The sequence below is a fragment of the Penicillium hispanicum genome (assembly GCF_028827665.1).
Source record: "Penicillium hispanicum strain IBT 35686 chromosome Unknown utg000006l_segment0_segment0, whole genome shotgun sequence".
Classification (NCBI taxonomy): Eukaryota; Fungi; Ascomycota; class Eurotiomycetes; order Eurotiales; family Aspergillaceae; genus Penicillium; species Penicillium hispanicum.
Genome location: NW_026623198.1, coordinates 413,777 through 435,668, shown reverse-complemented (window position 1 = coordinate 435,668; position 21,892 = coordinate 413,777). Strand labels below are relative to the sequence as shown.

At 49.4% G+C, this 21,892-nt stretch overlaps 10 protein-coding genes across 10 annotated transcripts; 4 read left to right on the top strand and 6 right to left on the bottom strand.

Annotated features, from left to right (window-relative positions):
- Positions 1-28: 28 nt before the first annotated feature.
- On the bottom strand, positions 29-1,804 carry N7459_006522 (uncharacterized protein; the record flags this gene model as incomplete). The annotated part of the gene is made up of 4 exons (XM_056945690.1): positions 29-779; positions 837-952; positions 1,003-1,232; positions 1,396-1,804. 4 exons carry the CDS (start codon positions 1,802-1,804, stop codon positions 29-31), a joined length of 1,506 nt encoding a protein of 501 aa, XP_056797689.1.
- Positions 1,805-2,966: 1,162 nt separating this feature from the next.
- On the top strand, positions 2,967-4,229 carry N7459_006521 (cellulase family protein; the record flags this gene model as incomplete). Its single annotated transcript, XM_056945689.1, has 3 exons — positions 2,967-3,377; positions 3,427-3,600; positions 3,654-4,229. The coding sequence occupies 3 exons, from the start codon at positions 2,967-2,969 to the stop codon at positions 4,227-4,229; spliced, it is 1,161 nt and encodes a 386-aa protein (XP_056797688.1).
- A 4,086-nt stretch (positions 4,230-8,315) lies between these two features.
- N7459_006520 (uncharacterized protein) lies at positions 8,316-9,588 on the top strand (the record flags this gene model as incomplete). Its single annotated transcript, XM_056945688.1, has 4 exons — positions 8,316-8,333; positions 8,537-8,552; positions 8,753-9,024; positions 9,082-9,588. 4 exons carry the CDS (start codon positions 8,316-8,318, stop codon positions 9,586-9,588), a joined length of 813 nt encoding a protein of 270 aa, XP_056797687.1.
- A 615-nt stretch (positions 9,589-10,203) lies between these two features.
- Positions 10,204-12,022, bottom strand: N7459_006519 (GMC family oxidoreductase; the record flags this gene model as incomplete). The annotated part of the gene is made up of 3 exons (XM_056945687.1): positions 10,204-11,150; positions 11,211-11,924; positions 11,980-12,022. 3 exons carry the CDS (start codon positions 12,020-12,022, stop codon positions 10,204-10,206), a joined length of 1,704 nt encoding a protein of 567 aa, XP_056797686.1.
- Positions 12,023-13,289: 1,267 nt separating this feature from the next.
- Positions 13,290-14,234, bottom strand: N7459_006518 (aminoglycoside phosphotransferase family protein; the record flags this gene model as incomplete). The annotated part of the gene is made up of 1 exon (XM_056945686.1): positions 13,290-14,234. The coding sequence occupies one exon, from the start codon at positions 14,232-14,234 to the stop codon at positions 13,290-13,292; it is 945 nt and encodes a 314-aa protein (XP_056797685.1).
- A 316-nt stretch (positions 14,235-14,550) lies between these two features.
- On the bottom strand, positions 14,551-15,197 carry N7459_006517 (uncharacterized protein; the record flags this gene model as incomplete). The annotated part of the gene is made up of 2 exons (XM_056945685.1): positions 14,551-15,015; positions 15,093-15,197. 2 exons carry the CDS (start codon positions 15,195-15,197, stop codon positions 14,551-14,553), a joined length of 570 nt encoding a protein of 189 aa, XP_056797684.1.
- A 259-nt stretch (positions 15,198-15,456) lies between these two features.
- N7459_006516 (uncharacterized protein) lies at positions 15,457-16,452 on the top strand (the record flags this gene model as incomplete). Its single annotated transcript, XM_056945684.1, has 1 exon — positions 15,457-16,452. The coding sequence occupies one exon, from the start codon at positions 15,457-15,459 to the stop codon at positions 16,450-16,452; it is 996 nt and encodes a 331-aa protein (XP_056797683.1).
- A 542-nt stretch (positions 16,453-16,994) lies between these two features.
- On the top strand, positions 16,995-17,615 carry N7459_006515 (uncharacterized protein; the record flags this gene model as incomplete). The annotated part of the gene is made up of 1 exon (XM_056945683.1): positions 16,995-17,615. The coding sequence occupies one exon, from the start codon at positions 16,995-16,997 to the stop codon at positions 17,613-17,615; it is 621 nt and encodes a 206-aa protein (XP_056797682.1).
- Positions 17,616-18,754: 1,139 nt separating this feature from the next.
- N7459_006514 (uncharacterized protein) lies at positions 18,755-19,972 on the bottom strand (the record flags this gene model as incomplete). Its single annotated transcript, XM_056945682.1, has 4 exons — positions 18,755-18,963; positions 19,128-19,167; positions 19,253-19,764; positions 19,822-19,972. 4 exons carry the CDS (start codon positions 19,970-19,972, stop codon positions 18,755-18,757), a joined length of 912 nt encoding a protein of 303 aa, XP_056797681.1.
- A 1,285-nt stretch (positions 19,973-21,257) lies between these two features.
- On the bottom strand, positions 21,258-21,733 carry N7459_006513 (uncharacterized protein; the record flags this gene model as incomplete). Its single annotated transcript, XM_056945681.1, has 2 exons — positions 21,258-21,597; positions 21,720-21,733. 2 exons carry the CDS (start codon positions 21,731-21,733, stop codon positions 21,258-21,260), a joined length of 354 nt encoding a protein of 117 aa, XP_056797680.1.
- Between the last annotated feature and the right edge of the window lie 159 nt (positions 21,734-21,892).

The following is a 21,892-nucleotide window of genomic DNA, read 5'->3' as shown; positions in this document are numbered from 1 at the left end:
CATCTATAGGAATTTAACTCCACGGAGATCACAGCCCCCCTTTGATGTGAAAGAAAATCCGAGAGTCTGTTGTAGAACCATACTGTCGCATTTGTTGGACCTCTTTCCATACATCTTTCCCAAACTCGTCCCTCGTGCGAGGCACGAAAAAGAATCCCTTCAAGACTGCCAGTGCCTCGTCCCATTCGAAGACCGACAGCCGGTCCGCGCAGTCCTTGAGCTCACGCATAACCCACGCATTAGATTCGGTCGCGCGGGTTGCGGCGCCACCGATGAAAAGGATCCAGAAGAGAAAGTCTGGGGAGGATTCTTGGATGAATGAACGACATTTGCGGAGACTTTGCCAAAGGATCCGGAACAGATTCTCCATGGAAGGCTTCCCGCAAAACGACCAGATCCGAACCACAGAATAAAGATAGAGAGAAAGTCGGACGGTGTCTTGAAAAGGAGTAAGACGGTGTTTCGTGGGCAGAGATAACAATTCATGGACCGATAGGACCAGAAAATCGTTCTCAATCGGCATGGAATGACATTCTAACGCAATATTTCGCTCATGACGAAGAACGAGTTGTTGAAAGGACCGAATGATGAGTTGTAGATCGGAAGGAAGACTAGGAGACCAGGGAGAGGTAAGAAATCCAGAGCCCATGGCGCTAGATTCCATGGGGTTGCTTTTATGGTTGGAAATAGTTGACTCGCTCAAGACCCTCTGCTTCCACTCTGAGGAGATCTGAAATGCCGGGGGAAGCCCTGTGTTAAGCCTCGTCATGGCGTCGGAGCTAAAGAAAAGGTTAACAGGGTATACGGGCTTCTCGTGTGAATTTTCGCTGACCTACACAAATACCACAGAGAGAGCGCGATGGCTGAGGGTTGCTAATCCCCCTAAAAGGTTGATGATCCTGCAGAGGCCATTAGAATGTGCAATAACGGCTTTGACGTTACCTTCTATGGCCTACATGTTTCCATTAGTACGGCACATCATAAACTGTCATGGGGACAGACCTCCAGGCAGAGCAGTAGAGTAAGAGCCATGACAGCTGACTCTTTGTACATCCGACGAGGATCGTTGATCATTGTCTGTAATGAGTGCAGAACTTGAATTCTCAGGGTAAATGAATCTTCCGCTGTTTTGCGCACAACCTGTGTCGGAGCGCCACGAAGGAAGAGCCCTGCAGCACGCGACGACGCGCTGGTCGACAGTAGTACCTGCAGTAGCGCGGGTTGGTCTAGTGCTGTCCGAGAACACGACATCGTCATATCAGTTGAACAGAACGGGAAGCACGCCCTCGAAGTCTGGGTCCGGTCGTTGCGAAGATCAACAATATGCCAGTAGCATTGACGGACGAGCAGGCCACATAATTTGAGCAAAGCTATGTCATGGAGGGAAATCCTCACAATGGTGGAAGTAGAGATTGATATCAACGTTCTCCGGAATGGAGAAAGAAGGGAAGGCCTCTCGAATGCCGGTCTCCGGGGCTTGGTAGAGCATCAGTTCATTCTGGCCGCCATCGACCTCGCGTAACTGCGCGCTGTTGAAGTCCGAATCGGCCGGGGCATGACTGAGGTACTGCTTTGGAAAGGGGACAGTTGACGCTCTCAGCTTTTGGATGTCATTCTCCTTGCGCAGTCGATTACTTCTGTTTTTGATAAAAGAATGTCTCGCGCGGACATCGGCCTTGGATTGCAATTTGGGATTCTGGATATCCACCCACAAGAAGTTCGTCGGCGGTTGTGGGGGGCGACTCTCGACCCGGCGGGGAGTTGTGGAGGCTGGGACTGTCTTGCTGACGTGTGAATCGACCATCGTGGGCCAAAGTGCCGTTTTGGATCTGGCTTTGGTGACCGACACCGCCAGAACAGGTCGCGCAGACCACTTTTTTGGAAAGCGGCCAGTTGAATAGATGTTGCCATTGTGGTCGAACTTCATAAAGGATTATCACGTGTAGAGGCGCTAATCCGCTGCAGTGATAGTGTGGTGAGGGAAAATCGCCCCCGGCGTGATCCCTTGGTAAGATGCGAGAGAAAATATGGGACCGGACGGATCAATCCACTATCTTGCTCTTCCAAGGTCCGAAGAACTCACAAAGGTAAAACGACGGCAGGGTTATATAGTTGCTCTAAAATGCTATTACACTGTATTTCAATATCCCTGGAGTGATTCAATACATTCACCTCTACTAGCTTAGTATAATCTGTGAGTCCACTATGACATTTTTGGAGCCCGGGCGAACGGTACGTCACTGTTTCTATTCTGAGCATGAAGACAAATGCTGAAAGCAACCTTAAAAGTTCATGAGAAACCCGGATAGACAATAATAGTCGAAGTACCCAGGGGGTTCGGGTTCGGTTAATTAAATGGTGGTCCTTCAGAAACTACGAAGCCGACTTTGATCAGCGGTTTACGACTAGGATATTCAATGATGGCCAACATATGTATGGTAGATTGAAACTAGACCCAGAGCAGTAAATTCCCGGTTGGGGCCTCCGCACCGGAGACATATTCCCGATCCGCAGAGGACTTCTTAATACTCCACCCCTGGTTTCTCATGAGAAACGGTACAGTCTTGATCTATCCACTAAAGAGCGACTGTTTCTGAAATACGATGCCATGGTATCACAACACATGGGCCATAATTTGTCCGATAGGAAGTATTAATCCGTGGTATAGGGCGAAATCGCTTATCATGCAGTCTATAACTACTCCACCTGGCCAAGGAAAAGAGGGGTATATCATCAACAGACGGTATCCACTCGTAACTATATTCACGCCGATCGATGCAACATTGTCAGGTTCGGTGAAATTGTTTGCCAGTATATTCTTCAGTTGATTGCCCAATATGTCTTGCGCCTGCAAGCATGTCTCGGACTACAACTTGCCTACCCTAGCTAGCTAGATAGGTATACGGATAAAAAAAATACATATATAGCTAGCTGAGATCTCTCTTCCCTAATCCCACCCAAGCAAGATGCATTTCACTACCTTCTTCAGGCTGCTGTTGCTCTCTGCAATTCCGCAGGTTGCACTCGCAATTTCATCCAGTCCGCTGTCGACGTCGGGTCGCTGGATAGTTGATTCAAATGGACAGAACGTCACATACGCAGGCGTTAATTGGCCCGGCGCCGCCGATGCGATGTTGCCGGAAGGCCTGCAGTACCAGTCCATCAGCACCATTGTCGGCAAGATCAAGAGCCTGGGCATGAATGTCATTCGCCTCACGTTTGCGATTGAGATGATCGATGATATTTATGAGACCGGAGCAGATGTGCCAATCAGTACCTCTCTAACCAATGCTCTGGGACAGGAAAATGGAACGGTGGTATTTCGGCAAATCATCAAGAATAACCCACAATTTGGAACGAACACAACGAGGTTGCAGGTCAGTTTCTGAGATGGTTTCTGGGACTATTGCTCATTCCAAGATATAGGTGTTCGATGCCGTCGCGGCCGAGTGTTATAACCAAGGCATCTATGTACACCTCGACAACCACGTTTCCAAGGCCAAATGGTGTTGTTCAACAACGGACGGAAATGCTTGGTTTGATGATAAGTATTTTAACGTGACAAACTGGTACCGTGCGTGGAAGTATATGGCAAATCATGTAGGGCCCTTGACACCCTGCTATTGTTGTGAATTTGTTCCTAAATCTTCTAGGTGAAATCGCTGCCAGCTGTGAAGAGTATTGGCATGCGAAATGAACTCCGCAGCCCCGATGACGATTCTTCATTGGCTAGCAGCTCTTACAACTGGCAGAACTGGCACCAGTACATGACAACCAACGCGAACCAAGTTCATCAAGTTAATTCCGATCTGTTGATTTTCTTTTCGGGACTGAACTACGATACAACACTGAGCCCGATTCCTACAGGCTCAGACCTAGGGGGTGGCAATAGCTTCCACAAGAGCAATTTCAGCTATGCAGACAAGATTGTCTTGGAGCTTCACAACTACGATAGCTCGGCCACAAGCTGCGACAGTCTGACTTCTAGTCTTTGGAGTGACGGATATAATGCTCTCGACTCTCAGAACTCGAGTGTTGTCAACGTGCTGCCAGTGGTCATGACTGAGTTTGGCTTCCAGCAAGATAACTCAACTTATCAAGGTGTTTATGCCTCTTGTCTAAGGGAGTGGTTGCCAAGTCAGCATGCGGGCTGGATGGTTTGGGTGATTGCTGGTAGCTACTATATCCGGTCAGGGGAACAGGACCTAGACGAGGCTTGGGGTGAGTGACTGATGCGTGAATCGATGTGATGACTGTGCCTAACCAGCTATCCATGACAGGACTTCTCGACCACACTTGGTCAGATTGGAGATCCTCAAACGCAGTTGAAAATGGGATAATTCCAATGGTTCAAAACACCCTTGGCAGTTAGCTATATGCTGTGTGCCATCAGAACTAGAAATTTCGCCGGGATCAGGACATATGCAAAAAGCACAGACATGGCGAGGTCAACAATTCCTAATTCCTCTGGTCCATCATTTGAGCTCGGATTAAATGTATGAAGCAGACAGTAGGCCCGTTGTAGATCCTCGCGGGAATCAATACACTTCCGGTTGAACTGAAGGCCTGGTTGCTCCTGAATGAGAGCCGCAATACTCGCCGGGCAAATCCTCCCATTCGTGGGAATCTGCAATGTCGTCAACACTGGCCAAGCAAGAGTCGAGAGATACAGCGGTCGACACTCCAGGTCCCACCAACGATTCGGATTGCTCGACGATTCCTTTGAGTCTTATCCAATAAACACTAATCTCCTGGAGGCGGTTCTGACGCTGTCAAAGATTAGTAAATGAGGTCTAAAGCCTGGTGCCACGAATGATCTGGGTTTCGATTGGATCTTACCCGGGGTGTCGTCTGTTATCTCAATATCACTCGAATCAAGCGAAAGCCTTAATCCCAGTCTATGTCCGTTCACATTGACCTTCCCAATACTGTACTGATTCATGAGGTCGGCATCCCCAATGAGGGCTTCCTGATCTCGTCTTCGTGGCCCACGGATCCGATGAGATTTATCCTGCGATAAGGCAGCCAATGGAAAGGCGCATTGTAGCTGTGCTGCTGCCTCGCAGGAGGGATGTTTCACAAAAAGAACGAATCGCTTCATCGTTCTTTTTTCCTGGCTGAGTTACAAGAAAGGCTCGATTCCTCCATAGCGACCCCAGAGCCTAACCATCAAGGAATCTTAGAACCAATCTGGTCTCTTCGAAGTACCCAGCAGTCGCTTTCGAACAGCCGATCCCCAGCATATGGCCACAACTGCTCGCAGGTTTTTCCAGGCTTCTAGCAAGAATTTCTCGTGGATCTGCCAAATGTCCTCTGGATAAACCAGCTCAACGTTTCGGCTAACGTATTACGGGGATTGAATCCGGCTCTTTGAAGTTGAAGAATTGTCGCATTTGATGGGTCGGGAGTCTCGTTGTTTTCAGGGCCTTTGACGGAGAAGGTGGGATTGAATAAAAGGCAAGCCACCGAGGCATCGAACGAACCGTTTGGGGCACCATATATTCTTCAGGTCGTTCAACGCCTCTGGTTCTCTACCACATAGCTTCTTCAACCAGTAGGCGCCGGTATGCGGCATTCATGTCCCAAGGGCTCTTAATTCAAACCTCAGGCAGCCACCGTCAGTTATAGTCAAAAGCTTTTCTCTTGGCTCATGGATGCAAAAAGAAACACTACTTACATAAATAGCCCGGGTGGTCTAATGGGTAAGAATTCCCCACCAAAAACCGCCGCTGGCCTATTCTAACATTGTCTCCAGTATGATTCGCGCTTAGGGTCTCTAACCCCAAGCATACCTGCGCGAGGTTCCCGGTCAACCCCTTTTTCCGAGCTTGTTTGCCCTATTGGAACTTGGAAGCTGCAACATGGAACCTGTGTCATCGATCACTGGGATATTTGAATCAATAATGAATTCGAATCGATGATGAATCGACATTGAACCCTTAGCAATTCGAGTAGAAGAAACCCCCCTTAAGCGTCTCTGGGTTAGATTCTGCAAGAATCAGTTACTGTCTTAATCAGATATGATCATTCCTTGCTCTGAATTATTTCCACCTGATCAATAGGTTATCTATCCTGACAACTTAGATATCTGGTTCTTAACAAGAACTATATTGGATCTTGTGAAATGGACTATTATGCTATTATTATGTAATTTTAAGAGCGATAGATACTAAAAGGAAGTGATCTCAAGTAGATAAGTAAATAGATAATATGCTACTTATATCAATCTAAGGAATAGTGTCTAGATATACTTATATACTCAGCTCAGATAGATATATACTTCACATGATCCATAACAGATCCATAACTAGTTATCTAGAAAAAAATTTTGCAAAAAGGCCCGAGCCCGGGATTGAACCGGGAACCTCGCGCAGGTATGCTTGGGGTTAGAGACCCTAAGCGCGAATCATACTGGAGACAATGTTAGAATAGGCCAGCGGCGGTTATTGGTGGGGAATTCTTACCCATTAGACCACCCGGGCTATTTGTGATGATTCAATCCGGAATATGGCTTCATGAGCAATGACCGTTTTATGACCATTAATATTAACCAATGTCTAGCTGCTTTTTAGGTACCCTCTACAATCGTTCCATGTGCACTAGTTTCCTGATATAATCTAATCCAAAACTAGTATTCCGAGCCTGAAGAGTCACTGTAGGAGACGAGTGCAATCTATTGCGCCCATAGGTACGCGTTGCTAGTGGTGGGAATATATATTGTTAAGTGTGGTTTATTCCAAGATTATATATCTCAATGGTGGTGCCTGAGTAGTCGCACAGTGCTTCCCCTGCGCTGAGCATACGGTAAATAGCTCGTTCCTTAGCTCTCTTTTCCTTCCACCCAGTGCATCCAGTCTCTCTGTTTTTACCCCTTCCAGGCTTCGCCGTAGATTGCCCCCTCCCCTCTCTCCTGTTTTCTCGGCACCTACGATCTCGACTTGCACTCGATTGGGATGATTGGGATCCCCGTCGCCACCACACCCTCCGTTCTGGTTTGACAGCGAGTTGGTCCTTGGCAGCTGGCACGGGGATCTCGGGGTTAAGATATGCATCGTCGAGAGGAGAGATGCGACACTCAGAACGGAGTGTAGCAAAAGGAAACTGCAGATCAATTATGGTTTACACCATAGAAGAACAGTAAGCAGGCAGTCAGATATTTCCTTCTTTTCTCCCCTCCAAGGATTAGTTCATTGAACCAATCGATTCTTGTTCCTTGCCTGATCATACAACCCATAACACAGCTATAACCATGAAATAGGTGTACTCAGGTCTTGGACCTTGGGCCTAAGTCAAGACTCGAAGCAAATTACCAAGTCCACCACTATAAGTCTATTCAGGTCCCTGCTATCCCCATTACCACATGCAGTGCATAAGCAATGCCTCCCAACTATGCCCCAATACAGATCGTTTTGATGTTTGACAATTTTCTTGGCTAGAGATCATCCTTTCTACGAATATACTCAATGACAAAATTCTCAGTCGAAACCCATCTGAGAAAATGGACATTACGCGCCTTAAGCTATCATAGATAATCCATGAAGTTGACTTCCCTTCTCAGTAGAAAACCGTGTCGCTAGCGAGGCTTTCCAACTACCGGCATTCCTTCTGTTGGAATAGGTCGACTGGTTGAAATGCGGACGGCCGTTGGTAAAACCGATATTTCCAGCGAATACGTCTCCTTCGAAGCAGCAAAGTCTCGGGTAATTTGAGTTTACTGGGTGTGTGTCTTCTAGTAGTCAATAAAAACGTTGCGACGACCATGCTAAGTTGATTCGTTTTTTGCGTTTCTCTCGGCTAGGAGACTCAGTTCTCGGGCCAACTGACCATGTTTGAAGAAGTCAACGCCTATACCAACGTATAAACCAGCTGCCAGAGGCTTGTTTAATCGTGGTTCACATCAAGATGGGTGACCGACTCGCTTCCCAGTGAGGTTACAATACAACGAGTCCAGTACTACGGTGATGGGTTCCACGACACTGGCAGAATACTGACACGTGCGCGGCTCCCCCATACCGCCTCCCTTTCCGGTGCTCGCTTACACACGCACGGACCCCGTCGCAGCCGCACTTACATAACGCCGGTCACGCCCCTCATCTGAGTCAGAAGATCCTTAAGTAATCCTCTCCTTCCCACCTCCTGCTTACAGCATCCTCAACTGCTTACCTCATTCAAGACTACATCAAGAAGCGCCCTCCAACACGATCGCTAGAGGAATTGGTCGAGTGCTGCAGAGTCACTGCTCGATTCTTGATTTTCTGATTTCTTTTTGAGACCCTTCCATGCAACCTGCGTTGGCTCCAGCGCCGCATCCCAGCATGCAATCGTCTGCTCAGGTAAGCAACCCATGCCTCGACGCGTTTGTCATCAGATCGTCTTCCCGTGCCAAGTACATCTGGATGGCGCATGGCCTTCGAGATGGGTGTTTTCACGACCTGCCATCACCATGATGACGCGTCGCAGCGAGCCGTTCGCCTTCCCGTGTCCTCCGGGGTTGAAGTTGCTCTGAGCTGGTTTGTACTAACGCGTTGAATTGCAGGACCACGCGGATCAGGGTATGTGAAACTATGTAGTTCTGGTGATGGTGATTTTGTCATGGAGATGGAAGTTAGGGCTGGAGGGCGAGGCCGCGAGGCATCCCTTAACTTCTTCCAACGTGACGGCCCTCGGCGTGGCAAACGAGTCATTCCTGGCATCTGGACCTGCGAGTGATGCATTGATAAGTGCTTGCTAGAGACTAATCATGCGTTGATAGTGCTCCATGATCAGCTCCTCGCTGCCCAGCACCATCTGCAGGGCTCTCGCCCCCAGGGTGCACCCGGACAGCCCCAGCACCTGCAGCCCAACACTGCTAGCCCCCGCGATCAGGCCAATATCGACCCGGCGATTTCTGGTGCCATGATGGGTGCTACACCCCAGACCCCCACGCAGCCCCAGCAGGGATCTCCTGATAATATGACTGCGAAGAGCTATGGAAAGCGTGAGCTGTCAACTTCCAAGCGTGCAGCTCAGAATCGTGCCGCCCAGGTACTTCACTCACTCATCCTTGCTGTAGTCCCAGCATGCTGACCCCAGAACCAACAGCGTGCATTCCGCCAGCGTAAGGAAACTTACATTCGCAAGCTGGAAGAAGAGAATAAAATGATCGAGAACTACCGTGAACTTATCAACAAGCAAGGCAGCGACCTCATCTCTCTGCGCGACTATATCATTATTCTACAGTCGCGTCTGATGGAAAGTCACGTCGACGTTCCCGACTTGCCGCACGGCATTGACTTGGGCCAAATCGGACGTACCGATTTTGGCCTCGCAGCTTCTGCCGGCATGACTGGCATCCCAGGCACTGTTCCCACTGGCGCTGGCGCACAGCAGGGCCAACACCACAACTCTGTCAACGATGACATGAACTCCTTGAACCGCATTGCCGTCGCCGGACTAGGCATGCGCAAGCACCCCGACGACACCAGCTTTGTCGGCAACAACTTCCAGCAGAACAAGCGCGTCCGCCCAGACGAGAACCCGGGCGACGACTCCGATGTCACCAAGCAGGAGAATCCGGGCGCACACGCGCACGGTTTGCCCTTGGCCTAGGTGTCGTTGATTATATCCAGCCTGACATTACTTGTTCCATCGAGATTACGTGGACCTCCAGTTTCTCGCGCCTTTCACCACATCTCCTTGACCCTCCCCGTCTCATCTCGATTCCCTCTTCCACTAATTTCTCTATCTTCCACTTTCAAGTACGGGTGCGCGGCGTGATATGTGATTCTGCTTAATTTCAACTTTCGTGGCGAGGCGGTGTTGTGTTCTGTGCTTTCCCTCTCATTTCATTCTCTCAGTACAGCTGAGGCGGGTTGTGCCATGCAATGGTGGCTAGACAGATGTATTCCTAACTCTAGCCCATGTAATAAGGTTCATAACACATTCATCTTCTGTGGTGCTTTGTAGGTCTGACATTCTGGGCGTTTATTTCAACTGGGAACGTTGGCATCTAGCATATTCCTCCTGGACACTCGGTAGACATGTCAAGCGTGGCCTCAAAAAGCGGACATGACGTCATACACGTTATCAACGATCAGCCGCGCATCGAACTATGGTTGCCATTTGTCGCCGTTGCACCAAACCGAAATGTGATATATGCATATCATACCAGTTAAATAGCGGGATACCACGGAGTGAAGTTATCTACAATCCACGATAGCACAACTACTCGTCCAGCCCATGCTCCCGAATCAGAACATCCGCACAAGTAGCACCAGTGGCGTACGCCGTAGCTTGCGTGTGATTGTTCGTCAACACAGGCACAACGCTCATATCTGCGACACGCAGATTCTCTATACCCAGCACGCGGAACCGATTGTCTACGGCCGCGTCCGCGCTCTCGGGCCCACCCATTTTCACCGTGCCGGTCATATGCCAGCTTGAGGAGAGATTGTCTTTCCAGAACTGGAGAATATCCTCATCGGACTCGGAGTTTGGCCCGAGCACTCGAGAGGTGGAATCTTTCGCGAACGCGGGGTGGTTGCTTAGCTCGAGGAGGTGCTTGTAGATCTCGATACAGGCGCGCTGGTCGAACGGGTGCGAGAGGACTTTGGGGTCGAAGAGGAGCGGATCGTTGGGGTTGGATGACTGGAGACGCACTTCACCGGTTGATTGCTCGTTCATCAGGAACACTATCAAGCATGTGTAGCTGTAATCCTGGAATAAGTGCGGGAAGATGAAGTGTACCGGGAACCCGGTGATTAGTTCGTAGTGCGGAATCGTCTTGCGCGTCATAAATTCTTGGGTTGATGGCGGGAGAGCCTTGAATTCGGCGGAAAATGTTACTTGGTCTGACTTGAACCAGCCGCAGCCGATTTGGCAGGCGTATTTCGTCCACGGGCCTGTGCTGTCGGTTTCCCATTGTTTAAGGGCTGCAGCCATTGCGGCCTCATTGCCGTAGAAAGCGTTGCGGTCATTTGTCTCGGGATTCCTCATGTAGACGAGGGGGGCGAAAAAGTGATCTTTGAGGCCTTGACCGATGGCAGGAAGGTCATGAATAACTGGGATATTGAACTTCCGCAACTCGGTGGCCGGACCGATACCCGAGTGCATCAGGATCTTGGGGGTGTCGAGGGATCCTGCGGAGAGGATAACTTCGTGATTAGCGAGGTCTGCGTCACATTAGCATTTAGCTCTCGACCATTAATCTCTACGCATCTGCTCAGACTTACATCGTTGTCCATTGGACTCAACTCCGATGGCCTGCTTCCCCTCCAGGATCACCCGTTGCACAGGGCTGTCGGTGACTACAACCAGGTTATCTGGGACATCGCGCAATAGATCGACAGCAGTCGTTCTTCGTCCGCGCTGAGCCGAGGTTATCGTCAACCCCATACCAATCGGATTCCCCGAATTATGATCGAGGTTGCGCTCCAAGCCAGCTTCTTCAAAGGCATCCAGAATGAGCGGCAGATCCGTATCCCACTCTTTGGCATATCCGATAGCCAAGCCGCCCTTGTCACCATGATCCGCCGCATCAGGGCGTGCATATTTCTTATTCTCCGGGATGTCAATACTCCCGTCAAAAGTTTCGAGCGCCTTGAAGCGCGTCTGCATGTTCGCCCAACTGAACGTGTCGTCGGCCACCTCGGCGGCCCACTGGTCATAGTCGTCTTTGGCGCCAACGGTGTAGACACCGAAGTTAATGGCGGAACCCCCACCTAGACCCTTTCCGCGCGAATAGTCGATTTGGCGCCCGTCGCAGTGTTCCTGCGGCGTCGTCTTGTATCCCCAATTCATCTGCTCGCCCATGAAAGTTGTCCAGCGCTTGCCGTCGATCCGCTGGGAATCATCGTCGTTCCTCCCGCCAGCTTCTATGAGTAGGACGCTGGGTCGACAGGCCGATTTGGCGAGTGATGCAGCCAGTGTGCATCCCGCCGGTCCTCCTGCTCCGAAGGTGAGGGGTCGGCTCGCGACTAGGCTTGGGCGCGTATCACTTACCTCCCACGACAACGAAGTCATACTTGACTTGTTCTGAAGCCATAACAGGTGTGATCTATCGCGATGATTTCTCTCGCCGGATCCAAATTTCGCAGCAGAATCCGCGCCGGTTAGAGATACGCTCGTAGCGAGGAAGAAGAAAACCTCACCATGCACATCCAGTCTACCGAGCTTATATGCATGGATCATTGACTTGGTTCAGCCCCCTTCGGCCTCTATCACCGGCCTTGCTGTGCACCGTTCTTGGCCATGCACTGGACCCACCTGAAGTGAGGGACACCGAGTCAGTGGTGGGATGCAGCAAGATGGAACACTTCCGCCTGGCGTAGGATCTAGGTCGTGGGACCGACTGCCTTTTATCCTGCGTGTTCGTGAAATAGGAGCGCTCTTTTCGTGCTGGCGTAGGCCATGGAAGGTTGGAGAATTCCGGCATCTTTTGAGGTTATCTATCCGGACCACAACGTGGTGACAGGAGCAACAAACCTCGAAACAAGTCCGCATGCATAGATGGCCAAGGATCTTCCCCTCATAAGAGAAAAAAAGTAAACATAGGTCTATGCGAAGAAGAGAGGGACAGGGGGCTTTAGCCGGGAGAGAATATAACAAGGAGAAGGTGCGTAGGGGGTTTAGGCCTAAGCCAGCAGATAGACTTTATCCTTTTTAAAGTAACCAATAAGCGGCCAGCTTTGTTGCAGGGTATTATGAATCCACTCGAAAGAAGATGGCGCAAAACGTCTGAATCTCAGAGTGTGCATGGCAAAGCTCTGGACCCTGGCACGGAGGTCGACAGGTCAGGGTGACCATCATTTTACCAAGATGAGGAGAAAGAGGTTCAAGACAATAATGAATCACTCAATTTTTTTTACCGAGTCGGCACAATGCAAATGTGCCTTGTCGGCTTCCCTGTCTTCAGCAAAACAGTTCTCTTCGGCCAAGGTGTCACCGTGGGATTCTAGTAGAAGTGCGGCCAGCTGCGCTATTCTCCTTACATAGTTACCTGACTACTTGTGTGATAAGCAGAAGATCGAATTTCATCGATACAACCTTGGAAGATATTGTAATAATGTTGACTCGTCAAACATAATCAGAAGTATATCTGCGCTGGTATATGGGTGCAATGGGCGCTTATTGCCAGGTTCTGTCTCGAATTTAACCACCTACGGAGATGATTGAAATTAAGTTCCGGCCTCCAAGGTAGGTCATGTAATCTAAAAGATATCCTTTGAAACTCCTGTCAATTTAAGATAGTGCTCTCTTCGGAGACGAAATATGTTAGTAAATACTATTGCTTCGCAACCAAGTGGGCATTTTCAAGACTCTGAACTTTTCAGCAAAGGCTTGCATAGCGCTCCAGTTGTTAATGCAAAAGATATCGCAAAGAGGCGATCAGTCGCATCTTTATACTCTTCATCCCCCAGTAGGTTGAGTAGACGTTTGAAGTATGGCTCCCTACCGTACCTCAAAATGGCGGCCGTCTCAAAATAAGCCGGGTACATTCCTGCGTAAGCCCAGTCAATCAACCAATCTTTCCCATCACAATCGAGCATAATGTTGCGTGGGTGCAGATCCATATGACACATGACTAGTCGCTGGAATTCCCCACGGAAACTTCGTTGCACTTTGTCTGTAACGCCGAAGTCGCGGCAGACAGCAAGTCTCTCGTCGAACCAGGCCTCCAATTCCTCCCTTGAAGAAAAAGGCCCAGCGCCGTAGTCAGTAAAGAAGGCACCTTGGCATATACCGCCTCCAACCGGTCCAGGATACTCGCTTTCAGTCTGGCGTAGCTCACGGATGAAACGATGTAATTGTTCTTGAATATCGTCGCGACGGGCATCGTGTAGGTCTTGCCAGACTTCGTCGAGCAACCGACCGTCTATGTAACTCATAACAATGAAGCAGGTGCCGGTCTCATCGACATCTTTGTTTTCATGTTCTACCCATGCGTCGAAAACTCGCGGCAGCCGGATCGTGGTGTGCTGGGCCACAAATGCCATATTCATAGCTTCCCAAAGCTGAACATCATATCCATACTTGACGACAGCATTGTCGGCGATTCGAACAATCTTGACACCGCCATTTTCCCAAATGGTTGGCGCAGAATCCAAGACTCCGACCAGTTGACTTCTACCGACAGTTTTGATTTCCTCTTCACTGAATGCGTACGGGCCACTGCTTTCCATCGGTCGCCGAAGTCCAGGAAGTTCAATCGAGGGCGATGAAGAGTTGAGACCAGCTGGTTGTGATTTATTCCCCATACAGCAACATCGATGCATTTAGGACTATAGGACATTGACAACGCTCGGATCTGGTCGGGTGGCGTTTCCAGGGGCTCCACCGCCACCACTGTGACGAATCTCGGTATGGCCAATAGTATTCCTCAAGCGGCGCAGGACAGATCTAGCGGAAATCCTCGTAGTGCCCTTGGGGGATGCGGACAAGGGTAGGCAAAGAGTTCGTTGTCGGGCATGGCCCGTGCAGCCAGGCCAACCCCGGGAGAGGCGGGTTGGGCAATGATTGAGCTGGGGTTGGGAGGGCCAAGGAAGTATGGCCCACACCTGGAACCTATAAGAATTAACCAATGAGGAGGAAGGTTTGACACGGCGGAATTTCGGGGGCTTGGAGGTCGAAGGTTGCCAGTTGGAGTTCTTGGGAGAGACAAGTGGCGAGAAAGGAGACTCTCGAGGATTTATCGGCGAAAGCAAAGGGCTTCAGCTTCCCATTGCAGACTAGCGCCCCCGCACCCCAGGAAAAGTTTGAGTGGTTTGTCTGGTTTGCGCCCGGTTGCTTTTCCGGTTGCTTTTCCTTTTCTCTCCTGCCTTTCTCATCTTCGTCGCCCGGTTTCTCAATTCCAACATATGCGCGTTGCGATCGAACTCCCTGGAATCTCCTCGATTGCGGCATTGGCTCGAGATTGGTTCGAGATTGGCTCGTGCGCTGCTGGAGAGCTGGGTCTTTCCACCCGCGAACCGAACCCACCGGCTTGCGTTCTTTCGCCCCTCCACTTTCGCCGCGGAGGCGAGTGGCCGAGTGACGACGCTAGTCAAAGCGTGTTCTCTCGTTTGCAACTCCTATAGTCGTTCTTCCCACTGAGCACTGTGCCTTGCGCGACTCACGCCATCGTCCATCGTCCATCGTCCATTGTTCGAATCCCTGATCTCACCACCGCTCTCGGCAATTGCTAAGTTACATCCGAATCCACACCCGCGAGCAGATCGCATTACGCGCCTCTGTCCATTCAACCCTTGGCCACTCGCCGCCTCCGCAACTCCTTCGACCGTCCCCCGTCCCCGAGATCGTCGGAAATTCGACTCTCGCGTGAATGCTCGATCGAAACTAGTACACCTACCATGGCGGTGAAATCAATCCACTGGAAGAACTTAGGTACACGACTCAAGTTTTTACCAATCGGGGCTCGACCAGCAATCGTGCGTTGCCTGCCTGTGGTTTAGTGAACGCGCGGTATCCAAGACCGAGGACATGGCGCTGAATGCGCTGTCTCAGCCGCCCGATGGGCTCATCGGTGGCTACCGTGGCCACAATTTCACCGTGCGCATTTTGATGATCGTCTTCTCCTCGATCGCATTGTACAATGCAATCGAGCTGTTTATACTCTTGTTTTTGACATTCACCCACTACCGTGGGTTGTACTTTTGGACCATGTTGTCCTCTGTGGTGCTTGGTGTTATCCCCCATACGATCGGCTACCTGCTGGAGTTCTTCGTACTTTCTCCATTATGGGTGTCGCTAGTGCTGTCCACCATTGGCTTCTATGTCATGGTGCCCGGCCAGTCGGTGGTGCTGTATTCCCGCTTGCATCTGGTGGTTCAGAGTCAGCGCATTCTGCGATTTGTGCTCTGGCTCATCATCGTCGACACTATCATACTCCTGATTCCTACGACCATCCTCACCTTTTCGGCGGCATACGTACGCACGGAGCCCATATTCCGCGGGTATAATTTCATGGAGCGCATGCAGCTGGCCTGGTTCTGTACTCAAGAGTTTGTGATTTCTGGCGTCTACATCTTGGAGACGATCAAGCTGCTCCGACTGATGCCCGACAAAGACAGGCGGCGCGCCAGAATCATGCATGAGCTACTGGCTATCAACCTGGTTATTATCATGCTGGATGTGGCCTTGTTGGTTGTTGAGTACGTTGGCTTCTATTCGCTGCAAACGACACTGAAGGCAATGGTCTACAGCATTAAACTGAAGCTGGAATTTGGTGTGCTCGGCAAACTGGTTTCTCTGGTTCAGAGGCAACGCTCGCAGCCCACATCGTCTGAGCAAGAAGAGTATCCTCAGTTTGTGGATCCGGCTCAGCTCACTTCCGACGTCACCCATGCGGCTCCTATCGAAGACCGCGTTCCGCGTGGTATGCGCGGCTGGAATACCCTCTCAATGGAGAGCTTGCCAATGTCCGAACGGCGAATTCGTTCCTCCACACGATCAAGCGACAACACCCATCCACCATGAACAAGCAATTTCTCACACCTGTATCTTCTTATAAAAGGTCATCGATCAGTAATGACCATCATCCAACCTTGGAAGGGACAGGGCCAGTCGAACGACTGGTCTAATAGTGGTTCAATGGCCCACAAACCCATCAGCGTGACGATTGAGGCTCCCTCGGGCCTCGCTACCTTGCCTCGTCCTCTTCTGGGTGGCATCGGACCACAGTCGTTTCCCGTCCGCGTCTGCCAGGAAAAGTTTGACGCCCCCTGATCCTTGTCTTTAGCCGCATGGTATTACGACAAATGCATTGTCGTCCCAAAGAAAAGTCGCAAGATGCTTCTCACATACACATTTCATTGTACATTTATTTATGTCCTGGTGTTTATACAGGCATTACTATGCTTATAATACATGTACCATTACATCAAAACATACTGCTATCTCATCCAAAAGTTATAATTACGTTGATATGACGCAACATTTGGCTACTTGAACTAGGAGCTAGTTAGACCGAACTCACGAGTTCCCTCTATGATTCGTGTGCATTGTAATTTATTTCCATCATGGAGACCGCCGTCTCCATCCACCACGGCCCGTACGAATCCATCCCGGCCAACGCATCTCCGGGCCTTCGATTCCTTCAGAATTTCCTACCGGCAGTGGACTCCCTTGATCCAGGAGATAAACCCATAACCTCATTCTTCACACCCAACGCTCCAATCCTCATCGGCAGCAACCCACCCAATGCTGCCGGAGACGCCACTCCCCTCCTTGAAGTGCGCGGCCGCAATCTCTCCCACTTCCACCACCAAGTCCACATCGCCTGGGACATCGACCTGCGGACCGACAACCCGTCCCACAGCATCTCCTACGCGACAGGCACGGCAAGCAACGAAGCTCGACAAGAATTAAACCTGTACGCCCCACTCCCAGGCAAGATACCCATGAAACGCACCGTCATGTTTGAAGCGACTTCCGAAACCATCTTCCAAAACGATCCTGACCAGCTCCCTGTAAGAATTCGGGAATTCAATATCCTGGATCTGGAGGGCCGCGACGAGCCGGACCTGCAGGTCGTCGAGATGCGCGTCTTCATGGATCCAAAGCCCGTGCAGTCGCATGCGGCGTCGCTGTCGATGGCCTCGGCGTATGGGGAGGCACAAGGCACCGCGGACCCGGTTTGAGAGGCTTTCTTGATATACTTCAAGCTCCACTATCGAATGCTCACCCAATGGATATGCTGAATGAAGTGATTATTGGCCAGTGCACTATGTCGTATTGCTGCGGGAATTAGTACGGCCGTTAATTTTGCAGTTCACCTGGCGTTCAATATGCGGAGTGTGCGCCCAGTCAGGGTTTACACAGAAGCGCCGGGAAGACTTACAGGAGTATAAGGCTTGAGGTGGTGATATTAACCTGAAAGTAGGAAAAAACTTTTGACTCTCCGTAGGAGGAGGCATTTCACAATACTGAACTAGCTTTCGAAAAGCAGTGCCTTTGACGATATCTGCGCATTCGATATTCGCGCATTCTTTGATTCTCTGAATACCAAACGATATAAAGTCAATAGCAAGTACGGTTTCAAATAGCTCTGGAAATTCATTTCAGTCATGAAACCGGAGGCCACGTTGTCGCCTTCAATGCCAAATATGACGCCCTATCAGGCATCGGCCGTGTCCGCGGTCATAACCTCGTCGCCACGGGCTTTATCGCATCTTTCCTAGAAACGTGCGAGGCAGTCAAGACGCTCTACACAGATTTGCTTGGCACTTTAGTTCGTGTATTAGGGAAATCCGCTGGAGAGGGCGGCGGCGGAACCGTGGAAGGCTGCACCTCACAGGTGTAAGTGCTGCCAAGGCAGTCGAAACGTGTTTCATGGCCCATCCATACCAGCTCTGTTTATTGCACCCGATCTACTAAGATTATTCATGACTATTCAACCCAATCACCGCGTGGAGTGCATTGGGTTACAGCAGTGCCACTTCCGAGACTCGAAAGTCCAGATATTTTAGAGCCTCCACCTTTTACAAATAGTAGCTGCTTGTTCGACTGCCTAAATAAAAAAAATGGAGCTCAAAAGTAGATTATACTATATAAAATTGGGGACAGGTATTCCCCGAAGAAACATCAACACATTATGGACACCATAACAAACGATCACAAAGAGATTAGAAAACAACCTTCTCTCAAATATCCATTCTTTAAGCTAGCAAAAGACTCGCCTTTCCAGCCCTTCTCACACTCAAGTAAGCTCGTCCTAATGGCTTGTCATACATCCACTGCCCGTCTTCTCCTGGAAAATCTTCGATGAAGCAGGCCCGGACTAATTGATGGGTGTGGGAGCTGCACTTGACTCCGCAGTTGTAAATGGCCTTCTAATCGAGGAAGGGGTTGAGGAAGCAGATGCAATAATGGCAGTAGATGAGCCCCGAGGTTCCCATACCACGGCATGGTATGGGGTGGTCACATTATTTTTGTGTTGCCACTCATTGAAAGCCTCGATGTTCGAGTGGCATCGTGAATCCGCCAGAACTTCACTTTCGGTTATGTTGTACCAAATTTGACAGCCAGGCACGTTCACCATGGGAACTTCCACATTCGCATAGGAGACGTTGGATGTTTGCAGGTGGAGGAATAAGGTGTTCTTTGGCGCCTTGTGGTATTCATAAGCTATCTGATAAGCCATCTTGACGTACCCATCGCCGCAAAGGTTTCTGGCTTCTTGCTAGGGATAAACTAGAACCTGGTTAGTCATAACTGATTATAGTCCTGTAGAGAAGGACGGGGGTTTGATTAACTGACGCGACTGGCAAGTTCCAACCTTGTAGTCACCAATAACGCCCGAGAGCTGTTTGCAGGAATGTGTCCAAACTTGCATACGACACTTGTTATCATCGTCTTTGACAAGTCGAACCCACTCGTCCGAGGGTCCATTCACAATTGCCCCAGATGGGATCGTCGTTAAGTTTGTTGACCCGACCAAGGTATGAGGTGATGGCACAGGAATGGTAACAGCGGAGAAGGACTTGGGTGGTTTCCACATGGTCGCTTTTTCGCTGAATTTAGGCTCATAACTTTTGTTCTGCCACGAGTTCCAAGCCTCAACTTCAATACCGCTTCCTTGTTGCGTATAAGTTGTAGCATGGGTCTCCCAAATATGTGTATCAAACCAGGCTTGAGAGCCAGGAAATAACCCTAAAGGGACGTCAAGTTGAAGAGCACTACTGTCCCATGGCAGATCTAGATATACATCGCCGGCTGGAAAGTCTTCATGCCGGTATTCGAGATAGAGATATCCGTTGCCACAAACGTGAGCTCTTTCATATGCCTTGTCTTTGACATATCAGCCATGGCTTTTTCTATCTTATATTATAGCATGTCAAGTCTTACCTGTGTTACACTTTCCGTTCTTGTACTTTCCGACGACCCCGGAAAGACCCTGGCAAAGCCTTGAATAGACCCAGATCCGACAATCGCTGCCATACGTAACGAGTTTAATCCATTCAGACATTGGTCCATTCATGATTGCACCAGAAGCCATTGGTGTGGAGGATGCCAGGCCACTCGAGGAGGCGAGGTGCGTCGGGGTGCCCGAAGCGACTCTGGTGGCGGCCGAGTCGCCTTCCTGGTCCCGCGGAAACCAGAGAGCTAAATGCAAAAAAAGAAGCAAGATAATTGAGCTTCATTTTGGCGCGAGATGTATGGCACCGAAATCGTTCAACAAACTGAGAAAATGAAAAAAAAAAACAAAAAATGAAAAAAATGAAGAGGGCCAACCGAGGAAGCAAGCAGTCCCTTTCTTGAACCTCTTTGCGGCCCCCATAGCCTTTCGAATTAGTGGTCACTATAAAGGACCTTGATGGGCCCAACCCGCAGGTCATACTGCATTAGGCCTTGTGGAGCCAAAATTTCTCCAATTAGCCAAACGTTAGAGATCTCAAGATATAATCCCGGGGCAGATGTTACTAGATTGCTAGAACGAGCCACTCTCGATACAGCGCGGGCGCGACATCAGCTAACCTAATCAATTACATATCACAAAATATCTTTGTACCATCAATGGTGTCATATCGCTTCTCGTTGATAAAGGTGCATCTTTGAACGCGGCATGTATCAAGACGAGCTCGATTTGAGGCGATTTCGGCCTATGAGCCTGGGGGCTCATCTCGACAATTTTGCTATCTAGATAAGAATATATGCATATCGCGATCATAATTCTTCAAAAATCTCTCAATTTTACCGGGTAGGCTATTTCAATACAAGCGGCCAGCCTATGCAGGTGGAGACATGCGGCAGGGAAGGTCCCGTAAGACATGTCGAGAAGATGAATTCCTTGCTATCAACTAGCCATTTAGATGAGATATAGTCTGTAATCGATAAAAAGGGGCTCCCTGTTTCATGAATCTCCAGAATAGGAGATCAATATTGACTTGGCTATAAGTTCCAGCCGTTTCGGTGGATATATCTGATGTTTTCTGGGGTCAAGAATGTCCCGGAACGCACTATACGGGACGAGAGTACACAAGAGACGAATAGAAGGTAAATAACTTCATTGGAGGACCAATATTTCTGCTTTGGAGGTACAAAGACTACCCAGGCACAAAATGAAAGTGTTTCAATTAATTTTATTATCAATTTATCGTCGATTTTAGATAAACGCCTTCAAATAAATCAATTAATTCAGTCACAAACTCGGCTTTCTTCCGCCATAATCCAGCTATCTCAAGTAGAATACGGAGAGAACACTTGGAGATACATCAAGTCCGTAGATGGCGAGGAGAGTCGTATATTAGAGGTTTGGTGTGGTCGTCGAACAATGGTAGTGGCTATTTCCCATGTAGATCGTGCATCTGCGCAAGTTTCTCTGCCAGATCTTGGTCCTGGGGCTTGTGTCTGAAAATTTTGGGTGCTCTGGATAGCTGAAGAACATAGACAGGGACACAAGTTTCATATGTATGAGCGGATTTATATTCATATTCGACATTGTTGAGGTCGAGCACAAAAAAGGAGTGACGCCTTTCAAATTTGTTCGCAGCGATCCAGCGAGTTTTAGCATCTGCGCGATAAAGAGCAATGGCATTGTCGACCTCTTCGACAATCATTCTGATCCGTCGGCGGTCGATTGCTACAGTAGCGGTGGTATTTGGTGTCTTCTCAACACTTGCCCTATATATGAATCGAAAACGAGTGTGAGCTCTGAGAAATCCATCGCGATTTGCTCGCGATTGCTGTTGTATCATTTATGATCGATTTGGCCCTCTACTCGCCGGGAACAGGAGTTGATGTACGTTATTATGAGCATTAAATGTTCCACTGGATTAAATAACCCCAAGGAGATCTTTCCTTGAATCTAAATAATTTCTTCAGCCAAAAATCAACTGCCATTACAACGGCCAGGCTTTTTACACAATTCTACAACTATACAGGTAAATTGTTGTAGTGCAAGTCAATATAGACCCCT